Source organism: Podarcis liolepis (genome assembly GCF_965112155.1).
Source record: "Podarcis liolepis genome assembly, chromosome: 1".
In the NCBI taxonomy this organism is placed as follows: Eukaryota; Metazoa; Chordata; class Lepidosauria; order Squamata; family Lacertidae; genus Podarcis; species Podarcis liolepis.
The window spans coordinates 68,455,032-68,471,566 of NC_139554.1; the positions used below are offsets into that span (position 1 = coordinate 68,455,032).

General features: G+C 47.7%; 1 protein-coding gene across 1 annotated transcript in view; it reads right to left on the reverse strand.

The window, feature by feature from the left end:
* LOC310694744 (uncharacterized protein) overlaps window positions 1-16,535 on the reverse strand; it is a gene marked incomplete at its 5' end in the record, with an annotated part of 28,672 nt that overhangs the window by 8,766 nt on the left and 3,371 nt on the right. Inside the window, 5 exons of the mRNA XM_083478153.1 lie at window positions 1,293-1,360; window positions 4,819-4,917; window positions 5,845-6,058; window positions 7,505-7,692; window positions 8,175-8,375. Of these exons, the coding sequence (XP_083334279.1) occupies window positions 1,293-1,360; window positions 4,819-4,917; window positions 5,845-6,058; window positions 7,505-7,692; window positions 8,175-8,375 (770 nt within the window). The remainder of the gene's footprint in view (window positions 1-1,292; window positions 1,361-4,818; window positions 4,918-5,844; window positions 6,059-7,504; window positions 7,693-8,174; window positions 8,376-16,535) is intronic.

Below are 16,535 nucleotides of genomic sequence, written 5' to 3' on the forward strand. Positions count from 1 at the left end.
GCAGCTCTGTCATGCTGGCCACGTGACCCGGAAGTGTCTCCGGACAGCGCTGGCCCCCGGCCTCTTAAGTGAGATGGGCGCACAATCCTAGAGTCGGACACGACTGGCCTGTATGGGCAGGGGTACCTTTACCTTTTTTACCCCTCACTGAGCCTCTTTTTTTGTTAAACTGAAAAGCCCCAAACATGGTAACCTTGGAGAGAAAATGCTCCAGATTCCTGATAATTTTGGTTGCCCTTTTCTGCATCTTTTCCAGTCCTACAATTTCTCCCCCTCCTTTATTTATTTTTTAAGATGGAGAAGCCAGAATTGTACATAATATTATTGTAGCACTCTTACACAAACACTCTCCAACAGTATCTGTGCATTGAGGCCCTGGGCAATCAGTCCAAGACAATAGGCAGCAACATTTTATTTACTTATTTATACTTTTGTGATTAGGAAAGTGATGGGAAAACACATAGAAAAGTGTGGAATGAGCTCCTGATTATAGGTAAGACACAAGCAAGTAAGGATAAATGTTCACTGTCGTATAAACTCCCCACAAACAAATCTGAATGAATATTCAGTAAAGACTGGATGTAATCCAACATATTCATTAAACGCCGTGCAAACTAATCTGGATGCTTAGTAAATAGGTCGCCTGGAAGAGCCCAGAGATTCTCTCACATTGATGGCAATGAACTGGGCAAAAGAAGAGGGTGAGCACTTGCCAGTCAAGGCACAACACAAATTTGTCTCACAGACAGCTCACAGAGGAATTTGCTCATTTCTCAGCAGCTGCTCACAGATCCTCCTCCTCTACACTCTCTTTGTTCTTTCAGATTCTCTCTCACATTACTGCTACTTCATTTTTTATCAATTTCTCCTTCAAAGATCTGTAACTACAAAGTTCAAACTAAAAGCCCACAACAGTTGACTAGCTTGGATTCCAATGATTCCTAATGGATTATTTTAGGAGAAAAATGATTAAAGGAGCAAAAAGCTCTTTGAAGAGCTGAACTCTTATGTGTCTTGATTTTCCTGGGCATGAAATTTTGCTCCCATTTTTATTTTCACAGAGGAGCCAATTTTCTGTTACCTAGTAGGGAGAGGAGGGATGGAAAGAGGTAGACAGTGTTGTCAGAGGATACACGAAAAGCAGAAGTAATGAGATGTGCCTTTCCATCAGTTTATTTCCTGTCTTGAATATGCTAGTAAACATATTAATTTATTACCTGTCAGATCCTCTGCACAGATAGCTCACTGTGAAGTTGGAGGTTAGGAGATGTCAGAGACCATAAAAGTCCTACCTGTCAGTGCTCTTGGCCTTTTCTTCATTGTCAACACCAGGGACTGAAAAACAAACTTGCTCTCCTTCCTGAAACATAGGCAAAAAGCAAGAAATAAGAGCTGCTTTATAAATAAAGGATTGCTTCCACTTCATAGCGATTATTTAAGGTCTTGTTGACATGGCTGAAACCTGTGTGGGGCTGATTCAGAGGGATTACATTGACAATTTGAGTTTTACCACCTCCTTAATAAAAGAAAGTGCTCCTGAATTAACAGTGACCTGAGCTTATGCAGTTATTTCAAAGGTTGTCTCCCCACCCGCAAGGTTCTCTGGATGGTGTTTTACTCCCCACTTCCTGGTGGGTTTTTACAAATAGAACAATTCTATTTGTATATATCTCAGATATATTTCAGATTACAGCTCATACCCTGGTCTTAGCCTTACTTATTCTATATACTTCAGATATGGACCAATTAAGAAGTAAGGAATTAATAAAACATTTATTAACAGCAGCTAGAATGATCATAACCAGAACCTGAAAAACATCGCAAACAGCCATAATGGGAAAGTTGTTGCAAAAACTGAAAGTGGCAAGGAGACAGAAAAAAACAAGATAATTTTTACATTGTATGGTATGATTTTATTAAATATATAAATGAAACAACACATAGACAAGGAATACCGTAGAAATGGTGTAGATATTATGTATTATAAAATAAGATGTATGTATTTACCCCCTAGTGACCCATTTGTTAGTCTTGTTATGTTTTATTATTTATGTTTGCGCAAAGAAATGATGATAATTGTTTTGTGAATGCTTTGTTACTGATTTTGTAACAGAAAATTAATTTTAAAAAAGGAAAAACTTGTGAGAGTGCACTGCACAAACTGGTTATGGGTCCCTCAAGATTTAAAGGAATAATATTTGAGTTGGCTGTTTGGCTGCTCCTGGTATAGGCAATATATTATGACTACTGGCCATGTGGCTGGGGCTGATGGGAAATGAAAGGCACCATTTGGGCTACCTAGATATAAAGCTGGGGTTTCAGTCAGGAATCTTTCCCACCTCTATATAGATGTATTGCAGATAGAAGTTGTGGTATTTGCTCTACCACTGAGCTACAAGTGGCCCTTCCTCACATGGAGCCTTCATATGGAAAAGGAAGAAGCAAAGCTACTAGGGGCCATTTTGTGTGAGCTAGGTATGTCAAATCAGCTGGAGAGATCCATCTCATTTTTAATATTGATTAAAACAGGGGGAGCTCTGACTTATTTACAGTTCTGACAAAGAGCATTATAATTTAATTCTGCTAATTATCAAATATAAGAAAATGGATCATTCTCAAAGTATCTCACAGGTTAATCAGATCACTGATTTCTACAAAATTGCCTCATACCCATCTTGCTTTTCTGAGCGAATCCCAAGTTAGCACACCCTTCCCCTAACCTTTAATGTTTTTAAAGAACGTAATAGTTAAGCAAGAATAGTTGGTGGTTGCAAGTTGCTGTTGGATACCTAAAAATACCTCCTAGAAGGAGTGCCCTGTGCATGTAAATCAAAAGCTCTTTTGTCTAGTTGCAATTCCATGACAATAAGCTCATCACAATAGAACAGGAGGCTGCCAAGAGACAAATAATTAGAGCCTTCTCTCAGGAATTTAAAAATATGATTAAAGTGAACCCTACATGCACCATTTCATTTAAAAATTCCAAATGTTATAAATTACCCAATTTCTAACTCCTGTCAGTTTATTTTTGAGTTTTACATGCTGAGCAAATTAATCAGTCAGATTGCCAAAGCTAATTCAGTTATGACAGCATGCACGGGCATATTTGGTAAATTTATTCACATCTTGGCTGCCTCTTTCAAAAAATGAGTTGAATCCCACAGCAGAAGATAAACAGATCTTTCCTCCAACGGTAGGAGGTAAGCATGAATGCTACCCACACAAAATGATTTGCCTGTTTTCTTCCATTTCTAGACTCACATGATACAAAGCTATTCCATCCACTGAATACAACATTCAATGCAAAACACTTCTGGTATTTTGGCACGTCAAGTAAGGAGCATATCCTTCAATTGTCTGCATTAAATTTAGCAATTGGCCAAACATCTTCCAATACTAAGGGGCTAAGTGACATGTAGTTACATATTGTTGGTAAATACTCCACATGTGCCTCTCTGCCAGGCAGAGTGAGAAAGTCTTGGGTTTCTAATTTAGGAACTATTGCTTCTTGTTATGTACCACCAGTAACTATAGAGATACATAGTGCCTTGTCCATTTCGCCACTAAGGGCAGATGCTGAAATTAGAAACAACACTTTGCTTTTTATTTCATTTTTTGGCCTTTATGTGTGTTAAATAATAAAACTAAATGTCACACTAAATGCCTTGGACTGTTACACCAGGGCTCCATTTATGTTCTCATAACGCTCTGTACTAATAAGTAAAACTTCTGAGTTCAGTGGGGCTTCCTCCCAAGAAAGTACATACAGAAATGGAACATTAATGCCGAAAATCTAAGGAAGTTGTCCTGCGCCAAAGAATAATCCAATCCTCTCTAGGAGGGGAAGAAAAAGCAAATCCATAATTCCAGTTTATCATAGTTTATCGCAATTTAATAAATTTTGGCCCAAGCTCAAGGTTCTCTTTGTTACTTGTGTGCATATGGCACATTACTTTGTCTTTTTAAAAAACAAAAATCAAAGTGAAATTGATCTATAATTAAGTATATTCATTTGCTGTTTGGTGGAGCGTCCCAAGAGGCAGGTGCAGTCGTGATACACCAAGTATTTGGGGGTTTTTTACAAAGCATTTTGGAAAGCAAAAGTTGAAGATGAGGACTGTTAGCTTGATACTTAACAGGCTGTTATTTCCACTAGTCCAATATACTACCACCCAAATTTCATATTTGAAACATGCTTATTCTTGCACATTTGCTTAGTTCGTTTATATAAAAAAGAAAAACTAGTCCTGAGCTGTAATCCTGAGCTCTTTGTAGCACTGTTTCATTCTGTACAAGTTTACATGGTGCCATTTCCATCTTGTGACATATGGAACACAGTACTGGTGTTTTCCCCTCTGATCTCAATGGAAGTAAATTCCAAGTTGTTTACTGTTGGTTTTTGTTCTAAGGTGCTTTCAAAGCTCTTCTCTTCCCTCAGCGTACAAAGAGTCCATGTGTTTGGTAAGTTAAAAATAGTTTACTTACAAACTCTTCAAAGGTCAGATTTATGTGTTTTTCCATACAGCAATAAGAAAACACAGGCAGCAAAACTTAGGTTCCAAAGTGGTGCATGTTTCTAAATTATTTGTATAGAAACACAACTACAGTTTGCGTAAGCCATGCAGTCTGAGCTTGGAGCAACTGCTTCAGATCTCTTTGCTTGCCAGAGTTCACATGGTGGTATGAAAGAACAAGGAGTTTTATAATCTTTCCTTACAAGGTGAGGGAGAGTAACCCAGCTAAGCCTGGCAGGACATTTTACTCTGGTCTTAACCCCTTCATGCATTAATTATAGGAGTCTGCTTATCCCACACTTACCGCAAATCTCTGTGGAGTTCCATCTTCATTTCTTAATACTGTTATGTGCTCATTGCTTTCATTGATACACAAGAAATAGCTCTTCATTTTCACCTGACACTAAGAAGAGAAGGGAAGAATAAATGCTGATGGCAAAGTTTAACCTTATTTGGGGCTGCTTATTCAGAAATAAAAAAGGGGGGAGTTTTAGACTACCAGGAAGACACAAAAGACATCCCTCATTTCAATTACTTATTTGTTTTCCTTCAGAAATGTCGTAGTGTGAATCCAGTGGATTTCCACTTGTACGACAGGATATCACCATCTTCTCTGCACCACATACACCCCCAAAATCTGCTTAGCGTCCCCAAAGGTGCAGGGGGGGGGTGCAGGGAAGGAGGAGAGGAAGATGGCATCCCATTCCACTCAGACACATACAGTGATGATTCCATAGCTAGGACTGACTGTTCAAAGAGAGGTCTGGAAACTGGAGAAGCTAGAGGCTGAAGTGCGTAAGCTTCAGCTCTGTTGACCAGGCAACAGTGAAATCAGAAGGCCAGGCTCTGGCAGTTAGCTATACCAGGGTTCTGCGATGTAAGCACACACAAGGTCAAACAAGACGTGACTTTAAACACAGGATTAGAAAACACGCTTATACAGGCTTTGTGTCTCTGCTAGCAAAACAAAACCCTGCTGTTGAGGACTCCCTCATTTTAGTCAAGGCTGTAGTAGGGGTTAATCTGTTTCCTTGCATCACTTCCACTCCACCCCAGCTGCTATTTGCCAGAGGACAAAGGGATAAACACTCCTCATCCTGAGCCACAGTTTAAATTCAGGCTGGGGCTGCGTGGGGACAGGACCTTGCAGTTGCTTTTTCTAGATAAAGAGCCAGTCCAAGTTCATTTTTTAAACGTATATTTAAAGTTGTGTCTTGCCCCCAAGTAGCTCACTGGATCAGTTACCTCAAGCCACAAGGGCTCCCAGAACAAAGCCCAGAGTCATTGACAGAGCCATTCAGATTTCATAATGTATCAAAGTGGTACATACAGCTTTGTTTTGCCTTCTTGATTTTTCTTCCTCTTGGGATTGCCAGAGGTCTGCCATGGCACTATATTTCTTCATCCACATCTCACACTGTTTTTCCTTCTCTTCTATGTCCCGTTCTAGCAAGCGCTTCCCCCTTTCCGACTCGTAATGAAGCAAGGTTGCTTTCTCTAAAGCTTCTTCGGCAGCTTCTGTTCTACATCTTTGAGAGATTTCACTGGAATAGGTGGAAGGAAAAATGTTTATTTAGAGGTATAGGCTTCCCCATCCTAAAGGCTTAAACTAGGTAACAATTAAATGAAATGAAATGAATAAAATGAAATGAAATGAAATGAAATGAAATTGTGAGAGCAGAATAATACTTCTTCAAATTCAATTAAATTTGTTTCTCAACTTAACTCTAAACTGCAAAGACTATTGTAAACAGGCAGATCAAATGACATTTCCAAAAGGTTTTCAGGCTTGGAGAATGTGTGAATGTCACTGCTGAATGAACCTCATAGTGTTGTTAAGAAGCTGCTCTCAGCGGATTTTAAGAGATCATAAAAGTAAAGGTAAAGGGACCCCTGACCATTAGGTCCAGTCGTGGCCGACTCTGGGGTTGTGGCACTCATCTCGCTTTATTGGCCGAGGGAGCCGGCATACAGCTTCCGGGTCATGTGGCCAGCATGACTAAGCCACTTCTGGCAAACCAGAGCAGCGCAGGGAAACGCCGTTTACCTTCCCGCCAGAGCGATACCTATTTATCTACTTGCACTTTGACGTGCTTTCAAACTGCTAGGTTGGCAGGAGCAGGGACCGAGTAACGGAAGCTCACCCCGTCGTGGGGATTTGAACCGCCAACCTTCTGATTGGCAAGTCCTAGGCTCTGTGGCTTCACCCACAGCGCCACCCGCGTCCCTTAAGAGATCATAGTGAGGCTTATATTTGGAGTGTTTAAACCAGGAGTGGGGAACTTGTGGCCTATAGCAATTGGCAGAGTTCAGGAGGTTGGAGTGCTGTTGGTTATTTGGGTTCCCAATGCATAGATCACTGATCAGTGTTGGTAACTGACAGGGACTGTGACAAGGCCAGGATGGTGTGGGTGTAGCAGCTGAACCCAAACAAACATTCCTGCTTCTGTGCTTGCACAGTGCTGACCTCTTCACTGCCTCCCTCTCCCTCTCTTGGTTACTGGCAGCAACCTCTGCATTGGGAAGTCAGGCAAGCAATACTGTCCCAATTCTCTACACCCCCACTGGCTGCAACTGCTTATGGCCCCTCCAGATGTTGTTGGACTACAACTCCCAATATCCCTGACCACTGGCCATGCTGGCTTGGGCTGATGGGAGTTGGACTTCAACAAGCACACACCCAGAGGGCCACAGATGTGCCACCCTTGGTTCAAAGCTATATACTTTACTATATTTATCCCAATTTTAAGACAACTAAGGATGAAGGGGATGAATATTTCACAAAATGAGAGGCAGCATATTACACAGAGACTACAAAATGGGGTTAGGTATAAAATTAAATGAATAAACAATCATACACCATTGTCACGATTGGGAACATCTCTGTGCAATAGACAAATATTTATCAGGAAAGGAGCAACTGTTTTCTGGGATGGGAAAGAGCCTGTAAAAAAAGTGGGTGGGTGGGTGTGTCTAAATTAAAACCTTACCTTTCTTTACACTTCAAATTCTCTTCTAGTGTTCCTTTCAGTTTCTGCTTTAGTTCATTCCTTTCGTGCTCAAAATATCGTTTTTCCTCACGGATGACTTCCCTCTCCATTGTTATTCTCTCTAGTTTCATCTGACTTTCAAAGTGGCTCTTTTCCACTTGTGCTAACAGCTGCTGCATTTCGGTTAACTGAAAGAAACAAATCAGAAAAACATGTTTTCCCCTCTCTAAGGCAGAAAGTTGCCGGGACAGCCAACCTGTAGAGGTTTTAACACCTATAAAAACAAAGGCAAAGATAAGAGTTTGAAGGAAGAAAAATAGCGTGGAAGCCACTGCCTGAGGCGAATGATTCACATTGCTTCATGCGAAGTTTGGCCCTGTGCAGTAAGAGATTTATTCTACTACATCACTGTAGGCCAGCCTTTCTCAGCCTTGGGTCCCCAGATGTTGTTGGACTACAACTCTCACCATTCCTAGCTAGCAGGACCAGTCATCAGGAATGATGTGAGCTGTAGCATAACATCATCTCGGGACCCAAGGTTGAGAAAGGCTGACCTAGGCAAAGGCGATATTTTGATAGGCTTGCTCTTATACATTCTATCATGACAGATATGGGATCCCGACAACTGGTAGTTAACTCAGGGTGCAAGCATGTGATCTAAGGCTCATACCCTTCTCTTCAGCTGCTGAGTTTCTTCTTTTAAGCTGATGTTCTCCAGTTGAACTGCTTCTTGCTGCTCCCGACACAGCTTTTCCTGGGCTTCAGCCTCCGCTTGGCCTTTCTCAGCTTCTGCCTGCGCCAGAGAGGCCTCCTCCACAAGCTTGCAGTATTTTGTTGCTGTCTGCTGAGAGGCATTCAGCTTCTGCTTCAGCTGATGAGCAAAAGAACATGTGAATACGGTATTAGAAAGGGGTTTCTTATTCCACAGTCATTGATAAAACTCATGCACCTTTGAGAATGGCCCCTCTGATATTTCGGGGGGGGGAGGGAATTGTTGCTACATACTATCTGATGTCAGCAACACTTTACAGAGTGCAAGAAAATAGGTCAATGCCCTGAGGAGATTACAATCTAAAATTTGTCACAGGAGGGAAACAAAGAAGCCATTTCAGTTTTCACTTGCATGTGCTTAGATCAAATTTCAGATTCAGAAGGATATGGGATCTAGGGAGTGTGCCAAAAGCTTTCCAGAAGAGTCTGGATCTGCCAAACTATTCACGCCATATATTGAAAGCACTCTTATACCACTTTGACAGTCATAGCTTTCCCCAAAGACTTTTGGGAACTGTTGTTTGTTTGTTAAGGGTGCTGGGAGCAGGAGCTCTGTCAGGGGTTCAGGAGCAGAGACGCAGAGAAGGGAGGAGACAGAGAGCGAGGGGGAGGAATACGAAGGAAGGATGAGTGGGGATGACGACCCGAGACCACCGAGCCTGTCTAGCGAGTCCGAGGATTCCCAGAAGGGAGCGCCAGCAGCCAGAGCAAGGGGGGAGAGCAGGGGGACACCCCAGGAAGAAGGGTCCAGAGAGGGATCAGAAAGCAGCAGTTGGAGATCGGGACCCACGTGCCCAGCCGGGAGCAGCGGGGAGAAAGGGGACCAGATATCGGGTTCCGGAGACTTTCAGAAGGAGGGAGGGCATGAGTCAGGAGTAGTCACGCCCACCTCGGGGAGCGATGAAACGATCAAGAGGAAAGTGGAGAGTTGGGCGCGCGCGCCAAGTTCAAATGTAGTGGAAGCTGGCGCAGTCAGCAGCCCAGAGAGTGAGCCGGGTCCCAAAGCCCGTCGCAAGGAGGCGGAAGGGTCAGGGGGGTCCGCGTCAGAAGAGAGTAGGAGGGGAGAGACCCAGGGGGGCAGAAGGACCCAGAGACGGAAGGAAAGGCGCAGGAGGTGGAGCAAGGCTAGGGTATTAAGCTGGTGCGCTAGAGGCGGAGACTCAGACGGGTCTTCGTCGTTCTGACCTAGAAGAAGTAGGGCTGCACATTGCAGTTTGGAAATGGAACCTGTAATCCAATAAAGACTCTTTGAAACTGAACGCTGGCTGACTTGGTCCTATGTGAGCTGGGACTGGGCGGCAGCCCTGACAGTAAGACCCGTCTCTTAAGCTTCTGACACCTGATACCTCGCAGCGGAGACAGAAGCAGCTGGAGGAGGGGATCGGTGTTTGGGAGCAAGCTCACGACGGTTGGCAGAGATGACGGAAGCAGAGAAAGTTTCAGCGCTGCAACAGGCAGTTGCCCAATTGAATGCGGAGGTACTGGCATCCAAGAAAAGGGAGGAGGATGCGGCAGCCGCCTACCGAGATCTCCACGCCAGGTTTGAAGCATGGGTTAAGCACGGGCAGCCAGGACCCAGACCGGAGGGGGTTGGGTTGGCACGGAGAGCAGGAGGGCTTGTGGCTCACTTCGATGGGAATTTACAACAGTACCCCAATTTTCGAGCAGATGTAATGTGCGCACTGCAACTGCTGGCAAAAGACTTTAGAGATGAGGAAGAGAAAGTGGGGTTTATACTATCCCATTTGCATGGGGATGCTAAAGCGTGGCTACGCAATTTGTGGAGGGATAAAGATCCGGCGCTTCAGAGTGCAGATGCCTTTATCAAAGCGATGGATGCGTGTTTTTTGTCTACCATTGATGTGGATCTTGCCCGACGGGAGATTCATGGACTGAAACAAGGGAGGGCGAGCGTCCGGCAGTACCACGCCCGCTTTTTTGCGCTGGTCAGTGCATTGGAATGGGACCGGGATTCGCCCCCAGTCAGGGACCTGTTCTGGGAGGGTCTAAGCTCTGCTGTGAAGGATGAAATTGCGAGGGGGGAGAGGCCCCGAAGCACGCAGGAAGTGGTCCAAAGGGCGCTGACTGTGGGGGTGAGGCTGGAAGAACGTACATGGTGCAGAGATGAAGGACGTGGAGGGCGCGAAGCAGCGAGAAGTTTCTCTTTCGTTCCAAGGGAAGCAGCGCGTGCGCAATCCACACCTCCGCCAGGAGGGGGAGTGGAACCTATGGAGGTGGGAGGCGCCAGGGCTCAGTCAGCTACCAGAGCCTCTGCACCGACGGCAGTCAAGACTAAACCTCCTAGAGGGACCCGGAAGTGTTACATATGCGACAGCTCTCAACACTTGGCGAAAGAGTGTCCCCAGAGGAGCTCCAAGCACACTGCAGCCTCCGCAACGGTGACAGCGGCCACGCAATACAGCGAAACCCAGCAGGGAAACGACGATGTCTGGCTGGAGACAGAGGCACTGGGGCCCAGCCAGACGCATCAGTGAAGCAGTCCCCAGCGATATTGCAACCCACAGACCCCCTCCCACCCAAACCAGTAGTGCAGCTCACAGCGTCTCTCCAGCTACCCAATGGCGTAACTATCGAAGTGCCACTTTCTGTGGATTCTGGAAGCAACGCAGACTTTATAGCACAGGATTTTGTGGAGCAGCACGCTATAAAGCTACTGCCTGCCACTCTGCCCCTGCAAGTCGTCACAGTGGATGGCAGAGAGTTGCTAGGGGGGCAGGTGGTGAAGCAGACGCCACCAATGGTGATGCAACTTGGTAACCACAGGGAAGTCATCAGTTTTAATGTCACCCGACTGTCGGACACGCCCATTGTGTTGGGCATGAGTTGGCTGGACAGGCACAGTCCAACGCTGGCTTGGTACCAGAGACAGCTGATCTTCGGCTCCTCTTACTGCGCAGAACACTGCATCCTGCCCAGGCAGGAGGGAGAGGAGGAGAACTCACAATTGCAGTTGGGAACCTTGCAAGCAGTCCCCCACAAATACGCGGACTTTCTGGAGGTCTTCTGCGAGAAAGAGGCAGACAAGCTACCACCGCACAGGCAATATGACTGCAAGATTGACCTCCTGCCAGGGGCGACGCTGCCGAAGGGGAAGCTATATTCCATGTCTGAGGACGAACTACAGGAACTCAAACAGTTCATAGATCACAATTTGCAGCGCGGTTTCATCCGGGAGTCCAGAGCAGTAGGGGGCAGTCCTGTTTTCTTCGTGAAGAAGAAGGACACGCCCCAAAAAAGATTGGTAGTGGATTACCGCCTCTTAAACAGGATGACCAAGCCCTCCGATTTCCCCATGCCCAGGATTGACGACCTGCTGGCGACGGTGCGCAAGGGACGCGTGTTCACCAAGTTGGATCTGCGAGGAGCGTACAATCTCATCCGCATGAGGGAGGGCGATGAGTGGAAGACAGCCATGTTCACGCCTCTGGGCACCTACGAATACAGAGTGATGCCGTTTGGTTTGCAAAACGGTTCTCACTGTTTTCAAGCTTTCATGCATCACGTGTTGGCGGGACTCCTCTACAAGAAGTGCGTCTGCTTTCTGGATGACATCCTGATATTCTCTGACTCGCAGCAGGCACACGACCAGGACGTTAGGGAGGTGCTGAAGAGGCTGCAGCAGCATAGACTGTACGCCAAACTGGAGAAGTGCCAGTTCGACACGACGGAGGTGGATTTCTTGGGTTACAAGCTGTCGGACAAGGGGCTAGCCATGGACAGCGCCAAGGTTCGTGCGGTGTTGGATTGGAAGAGCCCGCGCAACCGGAAGGAGGTCCAGAGGTTTGTCGGATTCGCCAACTTCTATCGCAAGTTTATCAAGGGGTTCGCGATGCAGACGGCGGCTATTACGGACACGCTAAGCTCCAAGAAAAAGAAATTCATCTGGACGGAGCAGGCGGAGCGGTCCTTTCAGACACTCAAGCGTCTCTTCGCGTCGGAAGAGCAACTGCTGCATATCGACCCCAGCAGACCGCTGCGGGTAGAGACTGACGCGTCCGATAGAGCAGTGGGAGCTGTCCTGCTGCAGAGGGACCCACAGGGGGTCTGGAGGCCGGGGGCGTTCTACTCCAGAAAGCTCAGCAAGTCGGAGCAGAACTACACCATCTGGGATAGGGAGTTGCTTGCCATTCATGCAGCTTTCAAGGCGTGGAGGCACTTCCTGATCGGCGCCAAGCACACGGTGCAGGTCTGTACGGACCACAAGAATCTGGAGCACTGGCGCACGGCTCGGTTCCTGAACCAGAGGCAGATACGTTGGGCGGAGTTCTTTGCTGATTTCAATTTCCGAATTGAGTACGTCCCGGGCGACACCAACATCATGGCGGATGCACTGTCCCGAAAACCGCAATACCTCGAAGAGGCGACGCCAGCGGCAGCCATGCACATCTTCGCGCCAACAGCGTGGGCGTGCGCTTCAGCCACAGTAGACCTGGATGCGGTGCGACGGGCGTTGCAGGACGACTCCTTCGCGCAGGCGAAGATGGCAGAGGTGCACAAGGGCACGGCGAAGGGCGACGAGTTCCAGATACGAGACGGCTTGCTCTTACGTAAAGGGGCCATCTACGTGCCGGGAGACGAACTTCGCGCCAGGGTACTGCAACAGCTGCACGACGCACCCACGGCCGGGCACTTTGGCACAGAAAAAACGGTGGAATTGGTCGCAAGAGACTTTTGGTGGCCCAGACTGAGGGGGGAAGTCGCGGACTACGTCGCGAGGTGCGACACCTGCCAGAGGGCCAAGCCGGTGCACAAGCCACCGGCGGGACTGCTGGAACCACTGCAAACGCCGTTTGAACCATGGGAGAGAGTGGCCCTGGACTTTGTCACGGATCTACCCAGCTCGAGAGGCAAGACAGCTGTACTAGTGGTGGTGGACTTGTTCGCCAAGATGGCACATTTCATACCGTGTGCGAAGGTGGCCACGGCAGAACAAACAGCCAAACTGTTCATAGATCACGTGTTCAAAGTGCACGGGCTGCCGCGGTCTATACTGTCCGACCGTGGACGCCAGTTCATCTCGAATTTCTGGCAAAAGCTGATGGGCTTCCTGAACGTCAAGATCAACCTGACATCAGCAAGACACCCGCAGACCAACGGGCAAGCGGAGAGGGTCAATGCCATCATGCAGCAGTACCTGAGATGCTATGCCAATCAACAGCCTGCGACGTGGGTGGATTACCTGCCGCTCGCCGAATTCGCCTACAACAACACGAAACACGTGTCCACAGGGGTGACGCCGTTCTTCGCCAACAATGGGAGGCATCCCAGAACCTTCCCGGGACTGGACAGGGTGGGGGAAGGGGAACCGCAGACGGCGGACGCTTTCGCATCTGAGTTGCAAGAGGTCCACGATCAACTCAGACGGCAGCTGGAGCTGGCGAAGCACGCATACAAAGTGCAAGCTGACAAGCACAGGCGAGTGGGCGAGGAGATCCGAGTGGGAGACTGGGTCTGGTTGGCAGCCCACGCGGTGCCGACCCGATCGTTAGCCAAGAGAAAGCTGGGGCACAAGCAACTCGGTCCATACCGAGTCGAAGCGCAGATCAACCCGGTGGCTTTCCGGCTGGTGCTACCGGAGGGTTCCAGGATGCATCCGGTGTTCCACAGGTCGGTGCTCACTCCCTACAGGGCACCGCACAGGTTCCAGGAACCAGGAACGGCACCGAGTCAGTCTCCGGAGCGGACGGAGGCGGGAAGGTTGCCACAGCAGGACCCCATCAACGAAGTCACGGAGATTTTGGACTCCAGATGGGGGGAAGACGGAGTAGAATATCTCCTAGCAAGGGAGGGCACCCGGGCCAGTGCTAATAGCTGGGTGCCGGACTACGCCTTGGAGGAACCCCTGCTCAAGGACGAGTTTCATGCCCTTTTCCCACACAGACCTATGCCAGCGGGCTTCTTCGACGACTGGTTGTTCACGCCCACGCTTTCCTCCAGCACGTTCCATGGCTTCGACTCAGACGGGGAACCCGCACCGTGCACACGTTCCCCAGAGGGGTCACCGGAGGGTTCGGCGTCCGATAACTCGTATTGGTGGGACGATCGACCAGAGGAGCAGTGGCGCCGGAAGTGGCAGGAGATACCAGGTCCGGCGACAGACGCAGAGACTGACATGGACGTTTGCGGGGAGGACCTTGGTTTCGAGCACGGCGGCACCGAAATGGAGGCGGAGGAGATCACCGTTGACGAACGCGGGGAGGAAGACTCGGAGGTCTTCAGTTGGCGGCCAGCAACGGGGAGCGAACTGTATCCGACATTCACTCCCGTGATGACGGAGCACCCACCAACCACCCTTGAAAGCGGGGAGGGGGGAAGGGGGGGCTTCGAGGGGGGGATGGATGTCAGGGGTTCAGGAGCAGAGACGCAGAGAAGGGAGGAGACAGAGAGCGAGGGGGAGGAATACGAAGGAAGGATGAGTGGGGATGACGACCCGAGATCACCGAGCCTGTCTAGCGAGTCCGAGGATTCCCAGAAGGGAGCGCCAGCAGCCAGAGCAAGGGGGGAGAGCAGGGGGACACCCCAGGAAGAAGGGTCCAGAGAGGGATCAGAAAGCAGCAGTTGGAGATCGGGACCCACGTGCCCAGCCGGGAGCAGCGGGGAGAAAGGGGACCAGATATCGGGTTCCGGAGACTTTCAGAAGGAGGGAGGGCATGAGTCAGGAGTAGTCACGCCCACCTCGGGGAGCGATGAAACGATCAAGAGGAAAGTGGAGAGTTGGGCGCGCGCGCCAAGTTCAAATGTAGCGGAAGCTGGCGCAGTTAGCAGCCCAGAGAGTGAGCCGGGTCCCAAAGCCCGTCGCAAGGAGGCGGAAGGGTCAGGGGGGTCCGCGTCAGAAGAGAGTAGGAGGGGAGAGACCCAGGGGGGCAGAAGGACCCAGAGACGGAAGGAAAGGCGCAGGAGGTGGAGCAAGGCTAGGGTATTAAGCTGGTGCGCTAGAGGCGGAGACTCAGACGGGTCTTCGTCGTTCTGACCTAGAAGAAGTAGGGCTGCACATTGCAGTTTGGAAATGGAACCTGTAATCCAATAAAGACTCTTTGAAACTGAACGCTGGCTGACTTGGTCCTATGTGAGCTGGGACTGGGCGGCAGCCCTGACAGGTCTCCTCACAACTCTCACAAGGGGCTTATGATTTAAAGCCTCCTGCAGTTTTTCAACATATATAGATAAGTATTTTTAAAATATGTCAACTTTTTATTCCTTTCATTTTTGCTTAAAAGTTTTTAGCATTGTCACAGTGCAGACACACCCACAGAAATTAAACCTGTTTTGTTTTGTTTTTTTACAGCCCCTCATTCTTTTATTGCCTGATCATAGCAAACCTGCTATGAGTTGTTAGCAACAAATTCTCTGCCAGTAGGTTTTCTCGCCTGATTTATTTTCACTTTGTTTTTCCTTACACTGAGAAAAGCGTAATGTTCTACAAAGGGCAGAAACTTTGGCAGACCTTGAATATAGCTTTCCTGCCAAAATATTGAATCTGACCCAGCCAGACATAAACTACCCATACAATATTCATCAGTAACGTTCACACTGGCAACCTCTCTGTAATCAAAGAAGAGGAATCAGGGTTTCCTTTTCAAAAAAACATAGGCAGTCCATAATGCTTCTTCACAATATTCTTCTTCTTTCTCTCTGATGAAAAAGATTACTTTAAAGTTAACATAGATCAATATTTTAAGTCAAATGGAAAACTGCATTTTCGTTATTTGTGTGGTGGCAAGCCCTTTTTACTCAATAAGTTGAGCAATTAACCTCCACAATACCAGTCATGTCCCACTGGTTTCAAATCCTCTTTTCTGTATACATATCTTAATTCATATAAAAAAAGGGGGGGGGGGAGAACTGAGACTGCAAGCCTATGGATGGGCCTTTGGCCTGATTCAGCAGGCTCTTCTTATAAATGCTTACCTGGAAGTAATCTCATTAAGCTTAATGGGATGCACTTCTGAGTAGGCATGTATAGGATGGCTCTGCTAAAAGACTTGGATTAAATGCTTTATCCTGGATATTGGGATTCTGATGTCTGTATCTCAGAGTCAAGCTCATTTTGAGAGGATTAAGGATAAAGCTGATGGTCAGTGACTCAAGTTCACCATACACATGTACTTGCACAACTAGTGGCCTTGAGAGTCCCATGGACTGCAAGAAGATCAAACCTATCCATTCTTAAGGAAATCAGCCCTGAGTGCTCACTGGAAGGACAGATCCTGAAGCTGAGGCTCCAATACTTTGGCCACCT